We start from the raw sequence: 23,591 nt of genomic DNA on the forward strand, positions 1-23,591 counted from the left end.
TTACTGTTGATATTAGAAATACTCTAGAAGTTCTTTTAAAAAATCTATATAACTTTTTTTTTAATTGCTAGTGTTCTTTTCCTTTCTTTCTTTTTTTTTTTTAAAGCAAAATATAAGTAAGATGATTCTGGCTCAGGGGTCACCAGCCCTACACCCAGGTTCCGTGATTTGCTAGAAGGACCCACAGGACTCAGGATATAGTTGCAACCATGACTGTGATTTATTACAGCAAACGGGTAACAAGCAAAATGAGTAAGGGAAAAGAATCATTGGGTGAAGTTCAGGGGAAACTAGGTGCCAGCTTCCAAGCGTCGTCTCCCAGGGGACTCACACAGGCTGCACTTGCCCTGAAGTGGGACAACATACGTAGTGTTGTCTAGTAGGGAAACGTGTTAGAGACTCTGTGCCCAAGGTTTTTATTGGGTGCTGGTTAGGCACCATGTTTTAGTAAAGAGTGGTGGGAACCCTTAGAAAATCCACTTTCCAGGATCCCACCCAAAGGCTGACTTTGCAATGAAGTCTTTTAAGGATGGCCATCTCAGGCCTGCGGTGGTAACTCTTTTGTGCATAAAAATTTACTTCAATTTTGATTAATCTGGATTGTGATTTATTTTTTAAGTAGCAGGTCCAAAACCAGTTGTTACAATGTTCCTTCCTACTCTCTCTTTTGATATTTAAACATATCCATTAAACATCTTCTAAGTAGGGGATTCTCATTCTCTTGTTAGGTACCTTTAGTTAAAGAAAACTTAGTTCCTCTTGGGGCAGCCCACTCTGTTCTTTAAAAATTAAAAAAAAAAATCCCTTTTCCTTATTAAATCCAAATATGCCATCCGATTTGGGCCGCAGGATTACATAAAACAAGTCTGATTTGTCATTTATATATTAGCCCTTTAAATATTTCAAGATATTGGGGCGCCTGGGTGGCTCAGTCGGGTGAGCGTCTGGCTTCAGCTCAGGTCACCATCTCACGGCTCGTGAGTTCGAGCCCTGCGTCGGGCTCCGTGCTGACAGCTCAGAGCCTGGAGCCCGCTTCCGATTCTGTGTCCCCCTCTCTCTCTGCCCCCACCCCTGCTTGCGCTCTGTCTCTGTCTTTCAAAAATGAATAAACACACAAAATTTTTAAAAAATATTTCAAGATATCCGTTGTCTGTCTTCAGTTTTTCAGTAGTGCAGAACACAGAATTTTGTTTCTCTTTGCCCCCTCCCCCTCTTTTGTTTTTAGTGGTTTTTTTTTTTTTTTTTTTTGGTAGTTATAACAAAAAATCCTGTTTATAGTATTTTTTTTTTCCTGGAACATGTCGTGCATGTGTATTGTACACTCTGTTAGTGGTTTTTAATATGGAACTTTTTGTTTTGCTTTATGAGTTGATTTACTCTGACATAAAAATAATACATGCTGTCATACGTATGTTTATGTATATCTGGGGAAATAAATGTTATTGAATTTCTCATTTGTTTAAAAAATATAGAGAGAATATAAGGTTAGGACATTTTTAACCTTTTATTATGAAAAACTTTATATTCAAAAGTGGAGAGAATAAACTTGACACACACATCCCTTAATCTCAACAGTCATTGCATGGTTGAGCTGTATCTTCTATACCTTCTACTCAACAGTCCTGAGCTCTGTAATGTGCTTTTTTTTTTTAATATTAAAAAAAAATTTTTTTAATGTTTTATTTATTTCTGAGACGGAGCATGAGCAGGGGAGGGACAGAGAGAGAGGGAGACACAGAATCGGAAGCAGGCTCCAGGCTCTGAGCCATCAGCCCAGAGCCTGATGTGGGGCTCGAACTCACCAACCGCGAGATCACGACCTGAGCTGAAGTCGGACACTTAACCGACTGAGCCACCCAGGCGCCCCTGTAATGTGCTTTTGAAGCAAATCTTAGATCGGAACTGAACTTTTTAAATGAAGTTTGAAAATTTTCATTTTAGGAACATTGTGTCACATTTTACTCTTTCAGAATTACATGAAAATATCTGTTTCACTGTATGTTTACATTACATTTATCATTTAAAATATTTTAAACTTCAGTATGTGAGAATAGGATCTTATTTTTAGTTTTTTGTTTGTTTATTTTTGAGAGAGGGAGAGGGAGAGAATCCCTAGCAGGCTTTGCGCTAACAGCACAGAGCCCAATGTGGGGCTCGAACTCATGAACCAGGAGATCACGACCTGAGCTGAAATCAAGAGTTGGTCGCTCAAGCGACCGAGCCACCCAGGCACCTCTGGATCTTAGTTTTAGTTTTAGAAGTTGATCGTGGGTTTTCAGGTTACTTTGGTGCTAGATTTGTTTCATTTTCTTTGAGTTTTAGATTTATGTGTTTTGCCTATACTTTGTGGGAAAGGAATTTGTAGCTTAAGAATTTTTGTAGTCTTTCATATGTATTTTTTTACGTTTATGTGTTTATTTTGAGAGAGGGAGGAAGTGAGGGTTAGAGAGGGAGAGTGAGAGATGGAGAGAGAGAATCCCAGACAGGCTCTATACTGGCAATGCGGAGGCCGATGTGGGGTTTGATCTCCTGAACTTTGAGATTGTGACCTGAGCCCCTACCTTTTTTATATGTATTTTTTTAAGTTTATTTTTAAGTTTATTTATTTATTTAGAGAGCATGCATTCTTTAGAATGTGAAATAATTGGTTGATAATCGTGTGTGTGTGTGTGTGTGTGTGTGTATGTGTGTGTGTTTGTGTGTGTGTTTAATAGCTAACTATTAATGCTTTACTGTGTGGCAGGTATTGGGTTAGTTTGGCTAGATGTGGAATTCTGGGCTAGAAATCATTTTTTCCCCCACAATCTTATTTGTTCTCTTCCGTTGTTTCCATAGCTTGCAGTGTTGGGACGGAGAAATTCAAAGTTATTCTACTTACTGAATTTCTGAGTATGTTTATGTGAACCTAGTGTTTGTTTTTATTTTTCCTTTTAGGAAGTCTTTAGGATCTTCTCTTGGCCCCGATGCCCTGAAATTTCATGATGACGTGCCTTGATGTGAATATATATTCTTTTTTTTTTTCTTCAAGTTTTTATTTAAATTCCAGTTAACATACAGTGTAATATTAGTTTTAGGTATAGAATTTAGTGATTCATCACTTACATACAGCACCCAGTACTCATCCCAACAAGTGTCCTCCTTAATGCCCATCACCCATTTAGCCCATCTCCCAGTAACCCCTCAGTTTGTTCTCTATAGTTAAGAGTCTATTTCCTGGTTTGTGACCGGAGCCCCCTACCTCCAGTAACCCCTCAGTTTGTTCTCTGTTGTTAAGAGTCTATTTCCTGGTTTGCCTCTTTTCCCTGCACTGCCCCACCCTGCCCCGTTCATCAGTTTTGTTTCTGAAATTACACATGAATGAAATCATATGGTATTTGTCTTTCTATGACTGACTGACTTCACTTAGCATAATACACTCTGGCTCCATCCACATAGTTGCAAATGGCAAGTTTTTGTTCTTTTTTATCGCCAAGTAATATTCCCTTGTGTATGTGTACCACATCTTTATATATTCATCAGTCAGTGGACTTTTGGGCTCTTTCCCTTCTCCCATCTCTTGGGGCTGGACAATTGGCAGCTCTTTTTAATCTGGAAATGCAGTTCCTTTAATTCTGGAATTTTTTTTTTTTTTTTTTTATTCTGTTGCCATTACTTTCTTTCCCTTTCTGCTGACCTTATTTTTCTTTCTGGAAATTCTCTTATTTGGACCCTGAATTCCTATACTGATCTTAAAATTTTCTTATCTTTCTTTTTTTATTTCCTTCTCTCTATTTTTTACTCTACTTCTTGGGAGATTTCCTTACCTTTATCTTTCAACTTACTGAACATCTTGTTATGCCAACATGCCTTTAAATTGAGCAGCTTTTTGAAATTTTTTAAATATTCTTTTTCTTAAATTGTCTCCATCTTTACGTAAGTCGCTCATTGTTTTAATGCTTCCTGAGTTCTTTCTAGAGAACATGTAAATATTCACATACCATTCTGGTTTCTTAAAAGATATTTCTCTTTGATTTAAATTCTTGAATCCGCCTGGAATTTTTTTCTTGCATGGTAATATGTTACGATTCTTGCTCCTCATTAACTAGTTTTTCTATCATTCATGGATTAATGTTTTAACTCTTGGTTTGCACCGTCTGCTTCTGTCATGAATGTCACTGTCAGTGTCTGCTTACTAACATTCATTTTATCTTTGTAGTCTAATGATTTTCCTCAATGCAGAGAGCATGCACGATAGGAGTTTACTGAATCTGTTTTCTTTCATTCCTTAATGGCGCACCATCTACTCCAAGCAGAGGAATCAGTCTTCTTTTTCACTGTTGCAAGAAATTTAAATCAATCCTTTTTTATGTTACTGGCTGCTTTCATTAATTTCACTTCATCCTGGGTGTTAATCTTCTTGGCCAATATAGCATTCTAATAAGGTCATTTGTTTACCATTATTCATGTAGACCCTATTTAATGGTCAGTCTTTTATTTGAGACTGAATTAGGACCTTGTAAAATGCATAGTATTAAGATATTTACCACTTACTTAATCTTCAAAGGATTTCTTTTGTCATTGAAAAAGAGTGAAGATTGGAGTCATACTTTATATTCAGCCAACTCATGTTGGCCATTTAATCTTTTTTTCTCAAATGTAGAAGGGATTGGCTTCACATTTACCATTGTCAGTCTGGCATCGTCTTTCATATTCCAATAAATCGACCTGTCATAGCTCTGGGTTCTTTGAGCAGTTTACTATTTTAATACATTCAAAAGCATTGACTCTATTTTTATTACATAATTGGTTACCTAGCTGAGCTATATTTAATTGTATGCCACTATTAGAGGACATTCAGCCTTCTCCTTCCAACTCTGATGTAGAACACATTGCCAGTGACAGATACAGTAGTAGAAATTGACTGCACCTAATTGGAAGGAAAAATAGACACATTATATTTATAAGACATTGACTTTTAACTTGTGTCCTGCCGGTCTGACCACCAAAGATTTAGATGTCATTGTGGTAGAAATGTAAAGCCTACTTTTGTTCAGGAAGGAAATTTTATGCTTTACAGGAATTCAGTCGTTGTACTTATCATGTATAGCAAGTGTCAAAATGTTAGCAATCAAAAAACTTAAGGTTGGTTATACTTCTTTTTCCCACTGGGGGTTGCATATTAATTATATGGCTAACCATTACTTTATCATTTAAGGTTTCTTATACCATTTTTTCTAAAAATGTAAGTTACCTCTGACTCTGAGAGGTAATGAAGGTCCAGATGGCTAAGGAGACTAACCTGGAAGTCAAGTTGAGGTAGAGAAAGATCATGGTTCTTTGCTTCCACGGTTTTAAACTCGTCAAGTGATTTGATACTTGACTTTATCTTCTAGTGTAGTGATGTTTCTCCTGTTTTTCCATTCGTGGAGCTCCTGTGTTGTTGACCTGATTTCCTATATACTGGAACTTCTTACCTCAAATTCGGATGGATGTCTTGGTAACATTTTGATATCCTGGTAACATTGACCTAGTAGGTAAATTTTCTCATTCTGTGTTAATTTGGTTAGAGTACCATCCTCAAGGACTTTGCTTTGCAAGTGGTATGTTTTTAGTAATTGTTGACCGCATCAAATAGCTGTAACATTAGTACAAGATCCATCTTGCTGAATGGAATCAGAGCAAAGAAATTAGCAGTAGTTCTGAAAGCATTTATGTTATCCTGGGAACCAGAGAGACAAAGGTCAAGAAGATGTCACCCCTGTCTTTGGCAGGGCAGAGTGCCAAGTACATGGGCTTTGGGGTTCAATTGCTTTGGTCCATTCCTAACTCCAGTATGTACCAGCTCTGTTAGCTAGGGCAAATTATTTGTCCTTTATGAGTTTCGCTTTTGTCATTTAAAACAAGGTGATGATAGTGATTTTCTATAGTGTTTAGGACGCTGTTCATAGTGAGTGTTTAGTAGATGTTAGCTGATAGAGGAGTCACTATAAATTTTTTTTTTAACGTTTATTTTTGAGAGAGAGAGAGAGATGGAGGGAGAATGCAAGCAAGGGAGGGGCAGAGAGAGAATGCAAGCAAGGGAGGGGAGACACAAGATCTGAATGAAGCAGGCTCCAGGCTCCGAGCTGTCAGCACAGAGCCCGATGTGGAGCTCAAACCTGTGAACCGTGAGATCATGACCTGAACCGAAGTCAGACGTTCAACCAACTGAGCCACCCAGGTGCCCCTAGAGGAGTCGCTATAGATCAGATGCTCAGGCTGGACTGGAATAAAGCTAGAGTGAATAGCAACATGGAAGATTCCCTGGTAGGAGCCTTCGTTGTTCTAGAGCTCTTTCTTCCCTTGACCTTGTTTGACTCTCAAAGTTGAAATCTCCAAACCCTAAACCACTTATTTAATTATGTTATGATACAAATATAATTTGAGCCACAGAAGAATAAAATTGTACTGTTTACATTTCTTTGATGTTGCCACCTGCCTGCAGCTTCCTTGTAAGTGAAGGAAATGATTAGCTTTTCAGCACTTCATCAGTGGACTGCGTTCCAATGTATTACTTAAATAATAAGCAGAAACCGTAAGTAGTTATGTGAGGAAGTAAGCGAGGAAAGTGGAATTAGCTAATGTTCAAAGGACTAATAGTACATTATGCCCTTCTTTTGTAGAATAAATAATTTTGTAAGATTTCAGTGTTCAAATTACTAAGGAATGCATTTTTGCTTCTCTTTGTATGTACCATTCAAGTCTATTCATTCTTTGTATAAAAATGCATTTCTTTCATTTCTGACTTAACACATACTGTTTTCTTCCCACTGTTTTCTAAATGGCAAGTAACTTGTGTACATAAAATTTACTTCCATTTTTTCTACAGGAGAAAGTCTTACGCAAAGATGGTTCAGCATTTATCTAACCTAAGGGTATAAATAAAATATGAACTAGGAATGTACCTGTGTAGCTCCCATCCAATTTTGTTAAAACCTAAGTCTGAAAAGTTAAAGAAAACCCGATACTGCTTTGGATTTTTGCATCTTCCATTAGATGACTGTGTCTTAAATTGCTTCTTTTCGCTGCTATCTTTATTTCTGTTGATATTAATTTATTACTATATTTTTTATATAGTAATAAAGTATGAGCTACTTCTGTCCCCTTAAAAAGAGTGATAGTTGTGAATGTTAATTGTATATCCCCCCATCTGACGACTACGATGAATAACAAAGCACTTTTTATCTCATAATTTATAAGCAGCTAGCGCTACTCATGATTTCATGATAGAACTCTCTGGGAGACTATTGCTTTCTGTGTACCCTCATACAGTGTGGCCAATGTAGACATTTTTCGTGGCGTCCAGAGTTAAATTTTTATATTCTGTTCTTCATATGATTGACTCCAAGGAGATGCTGGTGTATGTCTCTCCTGCTTGTTTTGTCCTGTATGTTTTCTCTAATTATAGGGAGAAGTCTTACTTGATAGCTTTTTATCCTGTTATCGATGGCCTGGAATCTCTGATTGCCACTCTGCCAAGTAAAATGGAGGGGTGAACTGGGGCATGGACCCCAGCCACTAACTGGGTCCCTCTGGACCTCACTTCCATCATCTACAAAGTAACGTTGTTTAACTAAATGAACTTGACAACGACTCTCCTGACTCATAAAACAAAAAACAAAAAAACAACCCCTTGATTCTTTTTTAAGATTGGGGTGTAAAAAACACGTAACACGAAATATACCTTCTTATCAAATTGTTGGGGGTTACAGTACAGCATCTTGTACAGACTTTGATCTTGGAAGACACTGAATCTCTATACCCATTAAATAGCAACTCCCTATTTCCCCCTCTCCCTGGCAATCACCAGTCTACTTTCTTCTTGGAAGGCTGTCTACTTTGGATACCTGATATAAATGTGGAGTCACGCAGTATTTGTCTGTCTGTGACTGGCTTGTTTCAAGATGTTTGTTTCAAGATAATATGTTCAAGATGCATCCGTGCTGTAGTGTATGACAGGATTTCCTTTCTTTTAGGGCTGAATAATACTTCGTTGTATGTATGTGCCACATTTTCTTTACCTTTTCATCTGTCGATGGATATTTAGGTTGTTTCCATCTCTTGACTATTGTGAATAGTGCTGCAGTCAACATGGGAGTGCAAATACCTCTTCCAGATCCCGATTTCAATTCTTTTGAAATACCGCAGTTCTTTGAAATATTAAAAGACAATCCCTGTGCGTGTTTCATTATAAATACTAACAGTGTCAAATAAAGGAAAGCAAGCAATTAGACCCTTTTTTTTAAAGCTTAAGTTTATTTATCTTAGAGAGAGAGAGAATGAGTCAGGGAGGGGCAGAGAGAGAGAGACAGAGAGAGAGAGAGAGAGAAAGAGAAAGAGAAAGAGAAAGAGAAAGAGAAAGGGAGACACAGAATCCGAAGCAGGCTCCAGACTCTGAGCTGTCAGCACAGAGCCCGACACAGGGCTCGAACTCATGAACTGTGAGATCATGAAATGGGCCGAAGTTGGATGCTCAACTGACTGAGCCACCCAGGCGCCCCACAATTAGTCTTATAGTCCGTAGAATATTAGAGAAAAGTTTGTGTTTCAATAGAAAGACTATTGGTTTAGAAGGTACCTAACAGCAACTGTGCAGTTAATAGTATTTTGTCAGTATATTTTATTTATAGAGCGAGAGGGGGCAGAAGATCTGAAGCAGGCTCCACACTGACAGCAGCAAGCCCAATGTGGGGCTTGAACCCGTGAACAGGGAGAGATCATGACGTGAGCTGAAGTTGGATGCTCAACCGACCGAGCCACCCAGGCGCCCCCTGTCGGTATATTTAAAAGAGACTAGTACTTGTTTTGAAATTCCCAGGAGTGTAACGGCTGGATCGTCGTATGTAAGTTTTGTTTTTAATTTTTTTGAGGAACCTTCGTGCTGTGTTTCGTAGTGGTGCACCATTTTACATCCCACCAATAGTGCATGAGGGTTCCAGTTTTTCCATAGCCTCACCAACACGTGTTTTCTGTTTTATCGATAATGCCCGTCCTAACAGGTGTAAGGTGGTAGCTCATTATGGTTTTGATTTGAATTTCCCTGATGATGCGTGATGTTGAGCATCTTTCCCTCTACCTGTGGCCGTTTGTACATCTTTGGAAAATGCCTGTTCAACAACTTGGCTCAATTTTTAATTGAGTTATTTGGTTGTTTTCTTTTTTTGTTTGGTCATTTGGAATGTATTTTGGATATTAACCTCTTACCAGATATGGAGTTTATAAGTATTTTCTGCCATTCTGTAGATTGGTTGTTGTTGTTGTTGTTGTTGTTGTTGTTGTTTAAACTATGTTGATTGTTTCCTCTCCTGCACAGAAGCGCTTTGGTTTGAAGTAGGCGCACTTGTCTGTTTTTGCCTCTGTTGCCTGTACTTTAGGTGTCCTATCCAAGAAAACATTGCCAAGACCAGTGTTACAAAGTTTTTCCCCTTTGTTTTCTTTTAGGAATTTTATGGTTTCAGGGCTTCTGTTTCCGTCTTCAATTCATTTTGAGTTGATTTTTGTGTATGGTGTAAGATAAGGGTCCAGTGTCCTTTTTCATGCAGATATTCTGTTGTCCCCGGACCGTTTATTCTAGAGGCCATCCTTTCTCCATTGTATTCTCTTGGCTTCTTTGTAATAAATTAATTGGTCACATATGCATGAATTATTTCTGAGCTTTCTCTTCTTTTCCATTGGCCTATTTGTCCTTGCATCACACTGTTGTGATTACTGTAGCTTCGTAATATGTGTTGAGGTCGGGAAGTGAAAGGCACCCAGTTTTGTTTTTCTTTCTCAAGATTGTTTTGGTTATTCAGGGCCCATTGATTTTTAGGGTTGTTTTTTCTATTGTGCAAAAAAATGCCATTGGGATTTTGATAGGGATTGTACTGAATCTGTAGATTGCTTTGGGTAGTACATACATTTCAACATATCAGTTCTTTCAGTCTATAAACACAAGATGTTTTTCCATTTATTTGTGTCTTCTTTTAACTTAAGCAATGCTTTGCAGTTTTCAGCATATAAGTCTTTCACTTTGTTAGTTGAATTTATTCCTAAGTATCTTATTTTTTTGATGCTATTGTAAATGAGATAGTTTTCTTATTTTTTACGAGACAGAGAACAGAGCGTGAGCAGGGGAGGGGCAGAGAGAGAGCGAGACACAGAATCAGAAGCAGGCTCCAGGCTCCGAGCTGTCAGCACAGAGCCTGACGCGGGGCTCGAACCCATGAACTGTGAGATCATGACTTGAGCCAAAGTCGGACGCTTAACTGACTGAGCCACCCAGGTGCCCCGAGATAGTTTTCTTAATTTCCTTCTTGGATTATTTGTTATTACTGTATGAAAACACATCTGATTTTTTTTAAGTTTATTTATTTATTTTGAGAGAGAGAGAAAGAGAGAGAGAGAGAGAGAGAGAGAGAACAAGTGGGGAGGGACAGAGAGAGTGAGAGAGAGAGAATACCAGGCAGGCTCCACACTGTCAGCACAGAACCTGATATGGGGCTTGAACTCATGAACCATGAGATCATGACCTGAGCTGAAGTTAGATGCTTAACCACCTGAGCCACCCAGGTGCCCCTGAGGTTTTTTTTAATGTTCATTTGGTATCTGGCAACTTTCCTGAATTCATTTATTAGTTTTAACTATCTTGTTTTTGGTGGAGTCCTCAGGGTTTTCTGCATGTAATGTCATGTCATCTGCCAACAAAGATAATCTTACTTCTTTCTTTCTGTTTTGGGTGATCTTTCTTTCTTTCTTTTTCTTTTTTTCCCCCTGCCTAATGGCTTTGGCTAGTGCTTTTAGTACTGTTTTAAATAGAAATGGCAAGAGTAGGCACCCTTTCTTTGTTCCCGGTCTTAGAGGAAAAGCTTTTGGTTTTTTATTGTTGACTGTGCTGGTAGCTGTGGACTTTTTAGATAGAGCTTTTATTGTTTTGAGGTAATTTCCTTCCATCCCTAATTAAGGAATGCTTTTATCATGAAAGTGTGTTGAGTTTTGCCATATGTTTTTTTTTTTTCTGTCTATTGAGGTGATCATGTAATTTTTTTTTCCCCCTACATCCTGTTACGTAGTTTGTACCATGATTGATTTTTGTGTATGGAACCATTCCTGCATCCCAGAGATAAATCCCACTTGGTCACCATATGTGATCTTTTTAAAGGATTCTGTGGAATTCTGTTTGCTAGTTTTTTGTTTTGTTTTGTTTTTTGTTTTTTGGTTTTTTTTTTTTTTTTTGAGGATTTTTGCATCCAGGTTCATAAGGGATATTGGCCTGTAGTTTTCTTTTCTTTGTAGTGTCTTTGGTTTTGGTCCGATAATGATAGGGTCTCATAAAAGGAATTTGGAAGCATTCCCACCTCTTCAATTTTCGGGGAAAAGTTTAAGAAAGATTGGTGTTAATTCTTACTTAAATGTTTGGTGGAAATCACCTGTGAAGCCATCAGCTCTTGGGTTTTTTTCTGGGTTTTTGATTACTGATTCAATCTCCTTCTTCATTACCTGTCTGTTCCCATTCTCTATTCATGATTCCGTCTTTGTAAGTTGTATGTTTCTATGAATTTATCCATTTCTTCTAGGTTATTCCATTTATTGTTGTATAAGTGTATATAATTGTCTCTGATATCCTTTTTTATTTTTGTGACTCCCATTGTAATGTCTCCTCTTTCATTTCTGATTTTGAGTCTTTTCTCTTTTTTTTTTTCTTACTCTAGATAAAGTGTTGTCAGTTTTACGGATCTTTTAACATCCCAACTCTTAATTTGGTTTTTTTCCGACTTCTCTATTCCTTATTTCGTTTATTTCTGCTTTAATCTTTACTACTCCCTTCCTTCTGCTAACTCTGTTTTAGCTTATTCTTTTTCTAGTTCCTTGAGGGATAAAGTTAGTTTGAGATCTCTTTTCTTTTTAATTTAATTAATTAATTTTGGAGGTGGGTGGGAGAACAGGGGAGGGGCAGAGGGAGAGAGACAATCTCAAGCAGGCTCCATGCTGCCGGTACAGAGCTTGATGTGGGGCTCGAACTCCTGAAATTGTGAGATGATGATCTGAGCCAAAACCACGCATTGGACACTTAACCTACTGAGCCACCCAGGCACCCCTCAAAATATTTTCTAATTTCCTTTTAGATTCCTTCTTTGACTTATTGGTTGTTCCAGAGTGTGGTTTTTAGTTTCCTTGTGTTTGTGCATTTTTTTGTTTTCTTACTGTTGTTGACTCCCGGTTTCATTCCATTGTGGTCAGAAAAGATAATTGGTATCATTTCAGTCTTCTTAAATTTAAGAGTTATTTTGTGACCTAGTATGTGATCTATTCTGGAGAATACTCCCCCTTTAGTTCTGTAAATGTTTGCTTCATATATTTGGGCTTACATATATTGCTCTGATGCTGGCTGCTTATGTATTTATAGTTGTCTATCTTCCTGGCGAATTGACCCTTTTTATTGTAATAATGACTTTGTCAGGGGTGCCTCGGTGGCTCAGTCGGTTGGGTGTCCGACTTCAGCTCAGGTCACGATCTCGCGGTCCGTGAGTTCGAGCCCCGCGTCGGGCTCTGTGCGACAGCTCAGAGCCTGGAGCCTGCTTCCGATTCTGGGTCTCCCTCTCTCTCTGGCCCATCCCCGCTCACTCTCTGTCTCACTCGCTCTCTCAAAAATAAATAAACGTTAAAAAAATTTTATGATAATGTCTTTGTCTCGTGTGATGGTTTCTGACTTAAAGGCTGTGTTGTACCATATAAGTACATGGCTGTCCTTGCTCTCTTTTGCTTACCATTTGCATGGAATATCTTCTTTCTTTTTTTAAAAAAATTTTTTTTTCAACATTTATTTATTTTTGGGACAGAGAGAGACAGAGCATGAACGGGGGAGGGGCAGAGAGAGAGGGAGACACAGAATCGGAAACAGGCTCCAGGCTCTGAGCCGTCAGCCCAGAGCCTGACGCGGGGCTCGAACTCCCGGACCGCGAGATCGTGACCTGGCTGAAGTCGGACGCTCAACCGACTGCGCCACCCAGGTGCCCCTGGAATATCTTCTTTCATCCTTTCCTTTTTAACCTACGTGTATCCTTAAATGTGACAAGAACCTCTTGTAGGCAGCATATATTTGTATCATGGTTTTCATCCTGGCAGCCACTCTGTATATTGATTACAGAGGTTCATCCAGGTACATTTAAAGTAATTACAAATAGAGAAGGACTTAATATTGGCGTTTTGTTCATTATTTTCTGTCAGTCTTTTTTTTTTTTTAATTTTTTTTTTCAACGTTTATTTATTTTTGGGACAGAGAGAGACAGAGCATGGACGGCGGAGGGGCAGAGAGAGAGGGAGACACAGAATCGGAAACAGGCTCCAGGCTCCGAGCCATCAGCCCAGAGCCCGACGCGGGGCTCGAACTCACGGACCGCGAGATCATGACCTGGCTGAAGTCGGACGCTTAACTGACTGTGTCACCCAGGCGCCCCAGTCTTTTTTTTTTTTAATTTTTTTTTTTTTTTTTTTTTTTTAACATTTATCTCTTTTTGAGAAAGAGTGCAACCAGGGAAGGGGCAGATAGACAGAGAGACAGAGACAGAGCATGAGCAAGGGAGGGTCAGAAAGAGAGAGGGAGACACAGAATCGGAAGCCGGCTCCAGGCTCTGAGCTGTCAACACATAGCCTGGTATGGGGCTTGAACCCGTGAACCATGAGATCATGACCTGAGCTAAAGTTGGACACTTAACTGACTGAACCACCCGGGCACCCTATTATCTGTTAGTCTTAACAGCTTTTTTTCCCTCTTTTCCTCTATTGCTATCTTACTTTGTGTTTCATTGTTGTTTTTTTTTTTTTTTTTTTGGAAGTGAAGTGCTTTGATTCCTTACTCATTATCTTTTGTGTATCTTCCCTAGGTATTTTCTTTGTGGTTACCGTGGGGCTTATAGAAAACACAGCTGTAATGGTGTATTATAAGCTGGTAACAACATAACTTCACTGGCATACAGAAACTCTACTTTTTTATTTCCCCCACACTTTGTTATTGTTGTCACAAATTACATCTTTTTATATTGTGTATCTATTAACACATTTTTATATAGTTATGTATGCATTTGTCTTTTAACTTCCATACCAGAATTGAAAGTGATTTACGCAATATCATCATAGTATTATAGTATTGTGTATTCTTCTATTTTTTTACCTTTAAAGTGAGCTTTATACGTTCATATGCTTTTGTGTTGCTGTGTAAGGTCCTTTGGTTTCATCTTGAAGGACTACCTTTAGTTTCTTTAAAGGCAGGTCTGATGGGTGAATTCTCTCAGCTTTTGTTTATTTGAAAACGTTTTTATTTCTCTTTCGTTTTTCAAGGAAAGTTTTGCTGGACATAGTATTCCTGGTTGTCTTTTTTTTTTTTTTTCTTTGAGCACTTTAAATATATAATCCTGCATCCCCTTATGGCCTATAAGATTTCTGTTGACGAATCTGCTGATAGTCTTATGGAGCTCCTTAATAATCCCATCATTCTCAACCAGTTGTTCATCAGTGACTTGAATTCTGAAAAAGGGAAGCAAAAGCTTAGTATTTTCGAAAACCAGAAGATCTTGAGACTGTGAATTAGAGGACACTTTCCAGCTTATTTTACTTATTTATTTATTTACTTATTTAATTTTGTTTAATTAAAAAATTTTTTTTAATGTTTATTTTTGAGAGACAAAGAGAGACAGAGCTGGGGGGCGGGTGGTGGTGCGGGGCAGAGAGAGAGAGGGAAACACAGAATCTGAAGTAGGCTCCAGGCTCTGAGCTGTCAGCACAGAGCCTGACGCGGGGCTCAAACTCACAAATGGTGAGATCGTGACATGAGCTGAAGTCTGACACTCAACCAGCTGAACCACCCAGCTGCCCCCAGCTTATTTTAAATTTAAAGTCAGAGCATTCATTGTGTTTTCTGCCTGCAGAGAGTAGAATGATCAAGAGCAGAGGAATCAAGAGCTCATAATTACATCTCAAATCAATCAATACACGTATGTTATTTCATTGGGAAAACAATGGTACATACTTTATGCAAAAAAAAAATTTTTTTTCCACACGTCTATATCTGCATCTGTTTTCTTAATGAAATAATACCTATTTTATTTTTCCCATTTACTTTTGAGGATATAATTTGGGCTATAATAGCCTTGGAACTGTTGAAGGCATGAATTTAAGATTATTTACAGTAAAAGTTTCCCACGTAGGTTTTTTTCATTCCTGAACTCAGCAAAAACAAAAAACAAAACAAAACAAAAAAAACACCATACATACTTTTTAAGTCTGGGGCTCATAAAAACAAAACAAAACAAAACTGTACTCTTTAACATAAATAGAGTACTTTATTTCTTTTCTGACAATATAATTAAACCAGTTGTTTGGAAGCCATACGGCTAAATACACTATTTTATAAAATGTCAGTAAATGTACTGATTGCCTTCCCAGAACTAAGAATCTGTCAACGTGTCTTGGTAGAAATCTTACCAGAAGGGGTAATTGAGACTTGTGTAATGCAATCTAAGATAACCTTTTGTTTTTAATTAAAATGGGGAATAAGAAGCCAATTCAAAAATTTGTCTCCGTTCATTTGCTCAATATAGGGTGATAGAACTTCTGTTTTAACAGAGTCCCAGCACTTGTTAAAAACATCAATTCTGGCTATGTGCTGTGAGCCTGTGGCCCTTATAATGTGTAGCTCCAAATGCTGCCATGGTATATCATGGTCAAGGTCATTAATGAATTAATGTTCAACTGTTACTTTTTGGTTAGTAAGGTTTGGAGAATTTTTCTTCCTTCTTGAAAGTGAATTAAAGTAGATGTTTTCTTAAGCTTAGAAGAAACAGACTTTCTAAGATTATAGCAGATAAAGGACATGTAACATTCTGGACAACAAAACTGAAATGCACTGGAAGGAAAATAATTCGTTTTGGTACTAAAGTGTGCCATCGATAGGCTCATAGTTTTATTGAGATATAATTCACATGCTTTGTGTTATATATGCTATGTAATTCATGCAAAGTGTACAGTTCAGTGATTTTTAGTATATTCACAGAGTTGTGCAAACATAATTACAAATACTTTGAGAACAGTTTCATCATCCCCCAAAGAAACCTTGTACCCATTAGCAATCACTCCCCATTTCCCTCTACAACTTTCCAATCTCATGCAATTACTTTCTGTCTCTATAGATTTGCCTGTTCTAGATATGTCATATAAATGGAATCATTTACTATGTGGTTTCTTATGATTGGCTTCTTTCACTTGACGTGATCTTTTCAAAGTTCATCCCTGTTGGTTCCTTTTCCTTTTTATGGCTGAATAATATTCCCATTGTAGGGCTATACTACATTTTTTTTTTTTTAATAGAGCACAAGCAGGGAAGAGGGGCAGAGGGGGAGAAAGAGAGAGAATGTTAAGCAGGCTTCATGCTCAGCACGGATCCTAACATGGGGCTCGCTCCTGGGACCCTGGGATCATGACCTGAGCTGAAGTCAAGAGTCAGATGTTCAACCAGCGCCATCCAGATGCCCCTAGGCTACATTTTATTTATCCACTCATCAGTTTATGGACCCTTGGGTTGTTTCCACTGTTTGGCTGTTGTGAATTATGTTGCTCTGAACATTCCTGTACAGGTTTTTTGTGTGGAAATGTTTTCATTTCTCTTGGGTAGATAGATACCTAGAAGTAGAATTGTAGATCATCTGGTAATTCTGTTTAACCATTTGATAAACTGCCAGTCTGTCTTCTGAAGGGGGTTCACCATTTGATATTCCTACCAGCAGTGCATGATGGTCCACATTTCTCCACATCCTTGCCAACATTTGATATTGTCTTTTTTTTATCGATCCTATTGGATGTTAAGGGCTATATCATCCTGCTTTTGATTTGCAGTTATGTCATGGCTAATGATGGTTGAGTATCCCTGTCTTTCTCTCTTGCCATTTGCTTATCTTCTTTGGATCCTTTGCCCTTTTAGAGTTGGGTTCTTTGTCCTTTTATTATAGAATTAGAAGAATTCTTTATATATTCTGGATACAAATATCTTATTTGATGGATGATTTGTAAAAAAAAAAAAAAAATTCCCCCATTCTGTGATTTTTTCTCCCTCCCTCTGTGGTGCCCTTTGAAGGACAGATATTTTTAAGCTGGTGAAATGTATTTTTTTTTTCTTTTGTTGCACTCGCTTTTGGTGTCCCATCTAAAAAGGCTTTGCCTAACCCAAGGTCACAAAGATTTACTACTATGTTTTCTTCAAGAGTTTGGTAGTGTTAGCACTGACACTTAGGTCTGAAATTTACTTGGAGTTAATTTTTATGTGTTGTGTAAGGAAAGGACCCAGATTCATTCTTTTGTACGTGGCTGTCCAGTTGTTGAAATCCAGTGTCATTTTTCAAAGAAACTCTTCTTTCTCCATTGTAGGTTTTTTGGAATATTTATCAAAAATCAACTGGACGTGAATGTAAGGATTCATTCTTGGACTCAGAGTTCTGTTTCATTGATCTATATTGCTTGTTGTTGTAACAGTGCCACACTCTTTGGATTACTGTGGCTTTGTAGTAAGCTTTGAAATTGTGAAGTTTGAGTCCTCAAACTTGATTCTTTTTCAAGATTGTTTGGCTACTGGGGATCCCTTGCTTTTCCCCATGAATTTTAGGATCCACTTTTCAATTTTGGCAAAGAAGTCAGCTAGGTTTTTGATGGGGATTATGTGGCATCTGCAGACCTATTTGGACAATATCACCATCTTAACAATATCACGTCTTTTCATCCACAAATGAATTGTTCTTCTTATTTTATCGTGGGGATTGAAATGGAGACCTGCAGGGAAGTTTTTGCCATTAACCCTTCCTTACCGTACAACTAATTTTACTTATTTCATATTGGAATAACATATTTCACTCTACAGTTATTTTTCGTGTATATATCCTAAGTGTCAGCTTCTCATTAGAACGGTAAACTTCTTTGGGGCAGGATATATTTTAACTACTTTCGTATTGCTGAGAGGTAATGTCATAGTTGTTTAAGAAAAACATTTTTGATTGGTATTTGGTGGCTAATTACGAAAGAAATAGAGTATTAGTGGTACTGTGAAACTGCATTAACGAAAAATGGCTAGCTAATGTTAAGTCTTGAAATTTATATATATTCCCATTATTCTTTTGAAGAAAACCTCAATAATGATTGCTTTGGAGATTGATTTATCTTAGAAGGCATAACAAATATGTTCTTTAAATTCATTTTAGGTACCGAATCTGATTCCAGTTTTGATGTTCAAATTGGGAAGACCACTGGAACCTGTATTATATAATGATATCTTGTATACTTTGCCTACACTTGGTGTTCACAAGGTTTGTATTTAACCAATTTACTTGGGGGCAAAAAGAGAGTGAGGCATGAGGGGCATCTGGGTGGCTCAGTCGGTTAAGCATCCAACTCTTGATTTTGGTTCAGGTCGTGATCTCAGTTTTGTGACTTCAAGCCCCACGTCGGGCTCTGTGCTAACCGCGTGGAGCCTGCTTGGGATTCTCCCTCTCTCTCTCTCTCTGCCCCTCCCCTGCTTGCATTCTCTCTGTCTTTCTCAAAAGGAAATAATAAATTTAAAAAGAGAAAGTGAGGCATGAATACTACATTGAAGTTTGTTTGGTATCGTGAAATTTTGAGCTCTTAATTTTGCCATGACCACTATTTTCCTTGTTGGGCCCAAAGTATTTATTATAGTATTTAAGAATGAATTCTTTGGGGGCACCTGGGTGGCTCAGTCAGTGGAGTGCCCGACTTCGGCTCAGGCCATGATCTCGCAGTTGGTGAGTTCGAGCTCCACGTCGGGCTCTGTGCTGACGGCTCAGAGCCTGGAGCCTGCTTTGGATTCTGTGTCTCCCTCTCTCTGCCCCTTCCCCGCTCATGCTCTGTCTTTCTCTGTCTCTCAAAGATGAATAAACATTTAAAAAAAAAATTAAAGAATGAATTCTTTGAAATCATTTCATAGCCAAGTTTTCCCATTGGCTGTTGTCTGAGATTAGGTCTTTATGCCCCAAGGATTGCTAGCTAGCTCCTCCCTAAAACTATGCCCCACCTCTCAGAAAGATGGGTAATATTATAGTTAGCTTCCATTTCAGTCCTTATTTTATAATAAGGGGTTTTCACGTTATTTTGGTAACCTCAGGATTATCTGCATTTACATTTGTGAAACCATAATTTCTTCAATATTTTCTAGGTGTGCATAGGACAAATTCTACGAGTGATCCAACTTCTTGGAACTACTCCACACCTAAGAGCTGTCACTGTGCGCTTGTTGACATCTTTGTGGGAAAAGCAGGTGAGCTCTGATAAAACACTTGTATATCAAACATGTTCCTTTCGCCAAAGCAAATGAGTTTTTCAGTACGTGTGACAAAGCTTTGATACGGTCGTGTTAAGGAGGCACGTCCGTGATGCATTGAGAAAGTTTGGTTCAGCGGAAGCTTTTGATCTGTAAGGCAGTCAGCTGTGATTGGCTCTCAAAGAGAAATTGAGCATAGAAAATAAACTTTTTTCCCTGAATTCTGAAATTTACTTTTTCCACACAGATGGAAAAATCATAGAAGTGTGATTATAAACGATTAGAGCCTTTGTAATTAGGGTGAGATTCAGCCACCTTTTTCTTGTCTTATGAAATGAGGCGTGCATGGGTCTCTAAGAAAATCCCCAGCAATCACAAAAGCATTGTTCTCTGCTGATTAGAAGAAATGCATTGTAATTAGCGATGCAAATGTGAGATTTGGAGGTAAAAATGCTGTGTAAAGTGATTATTCAACTCAAGTTGGGAAATTACCTTTTTTGTGAAATTGCCTTCTTAGGATCGTGTATATCCTGAACTGCAGCGTTTCATGGCCATGTCTGACGTGCCTTCTCTGTCTGTGGGCAAAGAAGTCCAGTGGGAGAAACTCATCGCTAAAGCAGCATCGATAAGAGACATATGTAAGCAAAGGTAAGCTGTGCTTAACTCTTGGGAATGTATATCATGGTGTATTATTTTGCACCTAATTCTTTTATTGCAAGCGAGAATCCAGGAAAGATAGGCAGAGGGTATTTGAGTAAGAATAAGTTAATTTTCAGGTCAAGTTTTCTAATTATAAAACTTAATAATATTGGATAATGACTTCAAGAAACAAGTATGTCTATCTCAGTACTAGCCTTGTATCTTGATTTATAGGAAATTCAGATCCTTTTCTGGATAATAATACTATAATAAAAATGTGATGTTATGTTTTCTTTTTTCTTTTCTTTTTTTTTTTTTTTTTGTATACAACAAATTTCTAAAACCTAAACAGTGGAGTAAAGTCAAACTGTTTGTTCTTATATTTTCCCCATGTTATGCCCGATTGTTATGAAGAGTTTTAGTAGGGAAGGCCTTATTTGTGACTCATCGCATAGAATTAATTACTAGGAATTATTACAAGGGAGGCATATTATTGAATCCCCATGTATGCTCTAGAGTATAGGAAGATGTGAGGGTCTTAGGAAAGTGACTCTGCTCTTGTCGATTATGGATTAATCCTGAAGCGGTAACGTGGATGATTCCAGTTTCAAATAAATCTCGGATCAGCATGGATCTAAACCTCAGCAATTCTGCTTCTTTTCTAAGCTTCAGTCTCTTGGCCACCCAAACATAACCTCACTCTACAAGTCACACACATATAACCCAAGACCTGAGAGTTTGGATTCTCTTGAGGTACCGGCATGGAAAAAATTTTAGAGATGAAGGAATTATTAGCCACCATTTTTATTTTATTTTTATTTTTTTGAGAGAGAGAGAGAGAATGCAAGCTAGGAGGGGCAGAGAGAGAGAGAGAGAGAGAGAGAGAAAGAATCCCAAGCAGATTCTATAACATCAGTATGGAGCCTGACGTGGGACTTGAACTCATGAACCGTGACATCATGATCTGAGCCGAAATCAAGAGTTGAATGCTGGGGCGCCTGGGTGGCTCAGTCTGTTAAGCGTCCGACTTCGGCTCAGGTCACAATCTCGCGGTCCGTGAGTTCGAGCCCCGTGTCGGGCTCTGGGCTGATGGCTCAGAGCCTGGAGCCTGTTTCCGATTCTGTGTCTCCCTCTCTCTCTGCCCCTCCCCCGTTCATGCTCTGTCTCTCTCTGTCTCAAAAATAAATAAAAAACATTAAAAAAAAAATTAAAAAAAAAAAAGAGTTGAATGCTTAACCGAGTGAGCCACCCAGGCACCCCATTAGCCAACATTTTAATTTTACACACTTAAAGTTGAGGTTCAGTAAAAGTTAAATATCAGCCCGGGTCAGAGTCTATTGAATATATTCAGTGTTCCTTTCAGTTGCCACTTCAAGATCTGTCAGATCTTTCCAGTTTTGGAAAATCATTTCCGTTTGCCAGACAATGGAACCGTAGAATCCAGCCGGGCAGTTTTATCGGTTGGTATTTCGTTAGAGAAAACTATTACGTCATTCAGGGGTGACCGGGAAAGCCAAGGATGGGCCTGAGCATTTCTCTGGGGAGTTAAAATCCTTTTGGGGACAGCACATGACATGTGGAATAGAGGAGAGGAGAGGAGGAGCCTGAGTGCGTGAATCCAGCAGAGTGCCTGGCATGAGATAGGTGTTTGGTCAGTTACGATTCATTTCATTATTTTTATCATCGTCCTCAGCATCAGCATCATTATTGTGATAGGTGTAACCCCCTTAGTTTCGCTACTGTCATAAATGACCTTCTGATACGCAATCCCTGCTTTTGTAGTCCGTGGCTGATAACCAGAGCAAGGGGCAGGCAGGAAATAGCTCTATCTTTTACTGATAATCTCAATGAGGTCGGTCAGTTCTTTTCACCATTACCGGAGACTTGAGTTTGTGTCAATTCAGACAATAGGATGTACGGCTTAGGGAAGAGTAACATTTGTTAGCACGGGTCCCCTTTTTTGGATAACATTTCTGTATCAGAAATGAGTCTCCGGTTACAGCAGTAACGACGATGATGCGAATCTTGGATGAAAACGTGCATTCGTATTGGAGGGTCAGCGTTCAGTGGGCACAAGCGTAAAGAAAAGCACGAACGCTCTCTGTTCAGGCAGATGTCCTGGGAGTGCGCCTGCGCTCTTCGACTTTAATCTGGTCTCTGAACGATCGTTTCTCACAGGCCCTATCAGCACGGAGCAGACATGTTGGCAGCCATTTCCCAGGTGTTGAATGAGTGCACCAAACCTGACCAAGCCACTCCAGCAGCCTTGGTGCTACAAGGTCTTCATGCCCTCTGCCAAGCTGAGGTAGGCTTTTCGACACTGTTTGGGATAGTTTTGCAGAAAATGTTTTACGAGGCATACGAGTTACCAGGCTGCAAGTTCAGAGTCGAGTAACTAAGTGCTGGAATAGTCACTCCCAGGGATTCTTGTTGGGGAAGGGAAGCAAGACCTTCTACGTTAGAAATCCTTTCTGGAGGGGAGTCTTGAAGTGTCGGGTTCTGTGGATGTGCTCCAGAGGCTAAAGAAAACCACTGTATGCTGTTCCCTGTTCTTACTTGTCGTCGTTGTTAACATAGAAGGGAAAGTTAGGCTCCAGGAGCGCTTGAGTCTGTTTGCTTCTTAGTTTGGTGATCAGAGAGGCTTAAGAAGCAGAGGAGAAGGGATTGGCATAAGCCAGCGGGAGTTTTATAGCCAGCAAAAACGATTGTTGGCCCGAAGACTGGCCAAGGATTGTTTCTTTCCTGGTGATCAGTTTGGGTAGGATGGATTGATGTTAGACTTGAGCCTCCAAATCGTTTCCTGAACTCTATACCACTCCCCTAATCACAACACAGCAGAGAGAATCCTTAACCGTTTTGGAGAAATGCGGTAATTATGTCAGTGATCATTTATCAACCGAACCAAAGTCTTCGCACAGTGAACATACTTACACAATTGTAGTCTTTTAGTGACTGAGACTAGGTGGAATTCTCTTAGCTTATGGCAATTATGGTTGATATGATAATGAATATAATGATTCAATAATACAGGCAGTGACTGTATTGAGTGTTTATATGCCCAGGTTCTTGTGCAAAGTACTTTCCATTTATGTTCCTCATTAATTCTGCAATAGAGGGGTTATAACATCATTTTATAAATGAGGAAAATAGTCCTTGGAGGGAGGTTGTTCACTCAGGATTTTGGTATGAGAATAAACTCATTTTCTTTCTTTTTTCCTTTTTTTAATGTTTTTACGTTTATTTGTTTTTGAGAGAGAGCAAAGTGAGCAGGGACAGAGGGAAGAGGAGACAGAATCTAAATCAGGCTCTAGGCTCTGAGCTGTCAGCACAGAGCCCGACAGGGGCTCGAACTCACAAACCGTGAGATCACGACCTGAGCTGAAGTCGGACGGTTAACCAACAGAGCCACCCAGGCGCTCCTAAAAGTAATTTTCTCTTGGATAAACACTTATTTTAGCAGAGAGCAAGCACTGTCACTGTTTAGAAACAAATGCGTGCTAAGGGCAATGCTTTTAGACCACATGCCCAGTAGTTGACAGAGTTGTTAAGGGTTTCATATTACAGCAGGGGACTACTATACGTGACCAAGGACTTTTGTTCTTTACTGTGTCAGTTAGTCATCCGGAATTGCAAAGTGTCA

At 38.8% G+C, this 23,591-nt stretch overlaps 1 protein-coding gene across 2 annotated transcripts in view; it reads left to right on the forward strand.

The window, feature by feature from the left end:
* The window catches only part of FOCAD (focadhesin), a 315,705-nt gene that overhangs the window by 129,335 nt on the left and 162,779 nt on the right, over nucleotides 1-23,591 (forward strand). For both annotated transcript variants that reach the window (XM_043565388.1, XM_043565389.1), the window contains 4 exons: nucleotides 18,237-18,341; nucleotides 19,208-19,309; nucleotides 19,830-19,960; nucleotides 22,130-22,256. In XM_043565388.1, the coding sequence (XP_043421323.1) occupies nucleotides 18,237-18,341; nucleotides 19,208-19,309; nucleotides 19,830-19,960; nucleotides 22,130-22,256 (465 nt within the window). The remainder of the gene's footprint in view (nucleotides 1-18,236; nucleotides 18,342-19,207; nucleotides 19,310-19,829; nucleotides 19,961-22,129; nucleotides 22,257-23,591) is intronic.

Source organism: Prionailurus bengalensis, chromosome D4 (assembly GCF_016509475.1).
Source record: "Prionailurus bengalensis isolate Pbe53 chromosome D4, Fcat_Pben_1.1_paternal_pri, whole genome shotgun sequence".
NCBI lineage: Eukaryota > Metazoa > Chordata > Mammalia > Carnivora > Felidae > Prionailurus > Prionailurus bengalensis.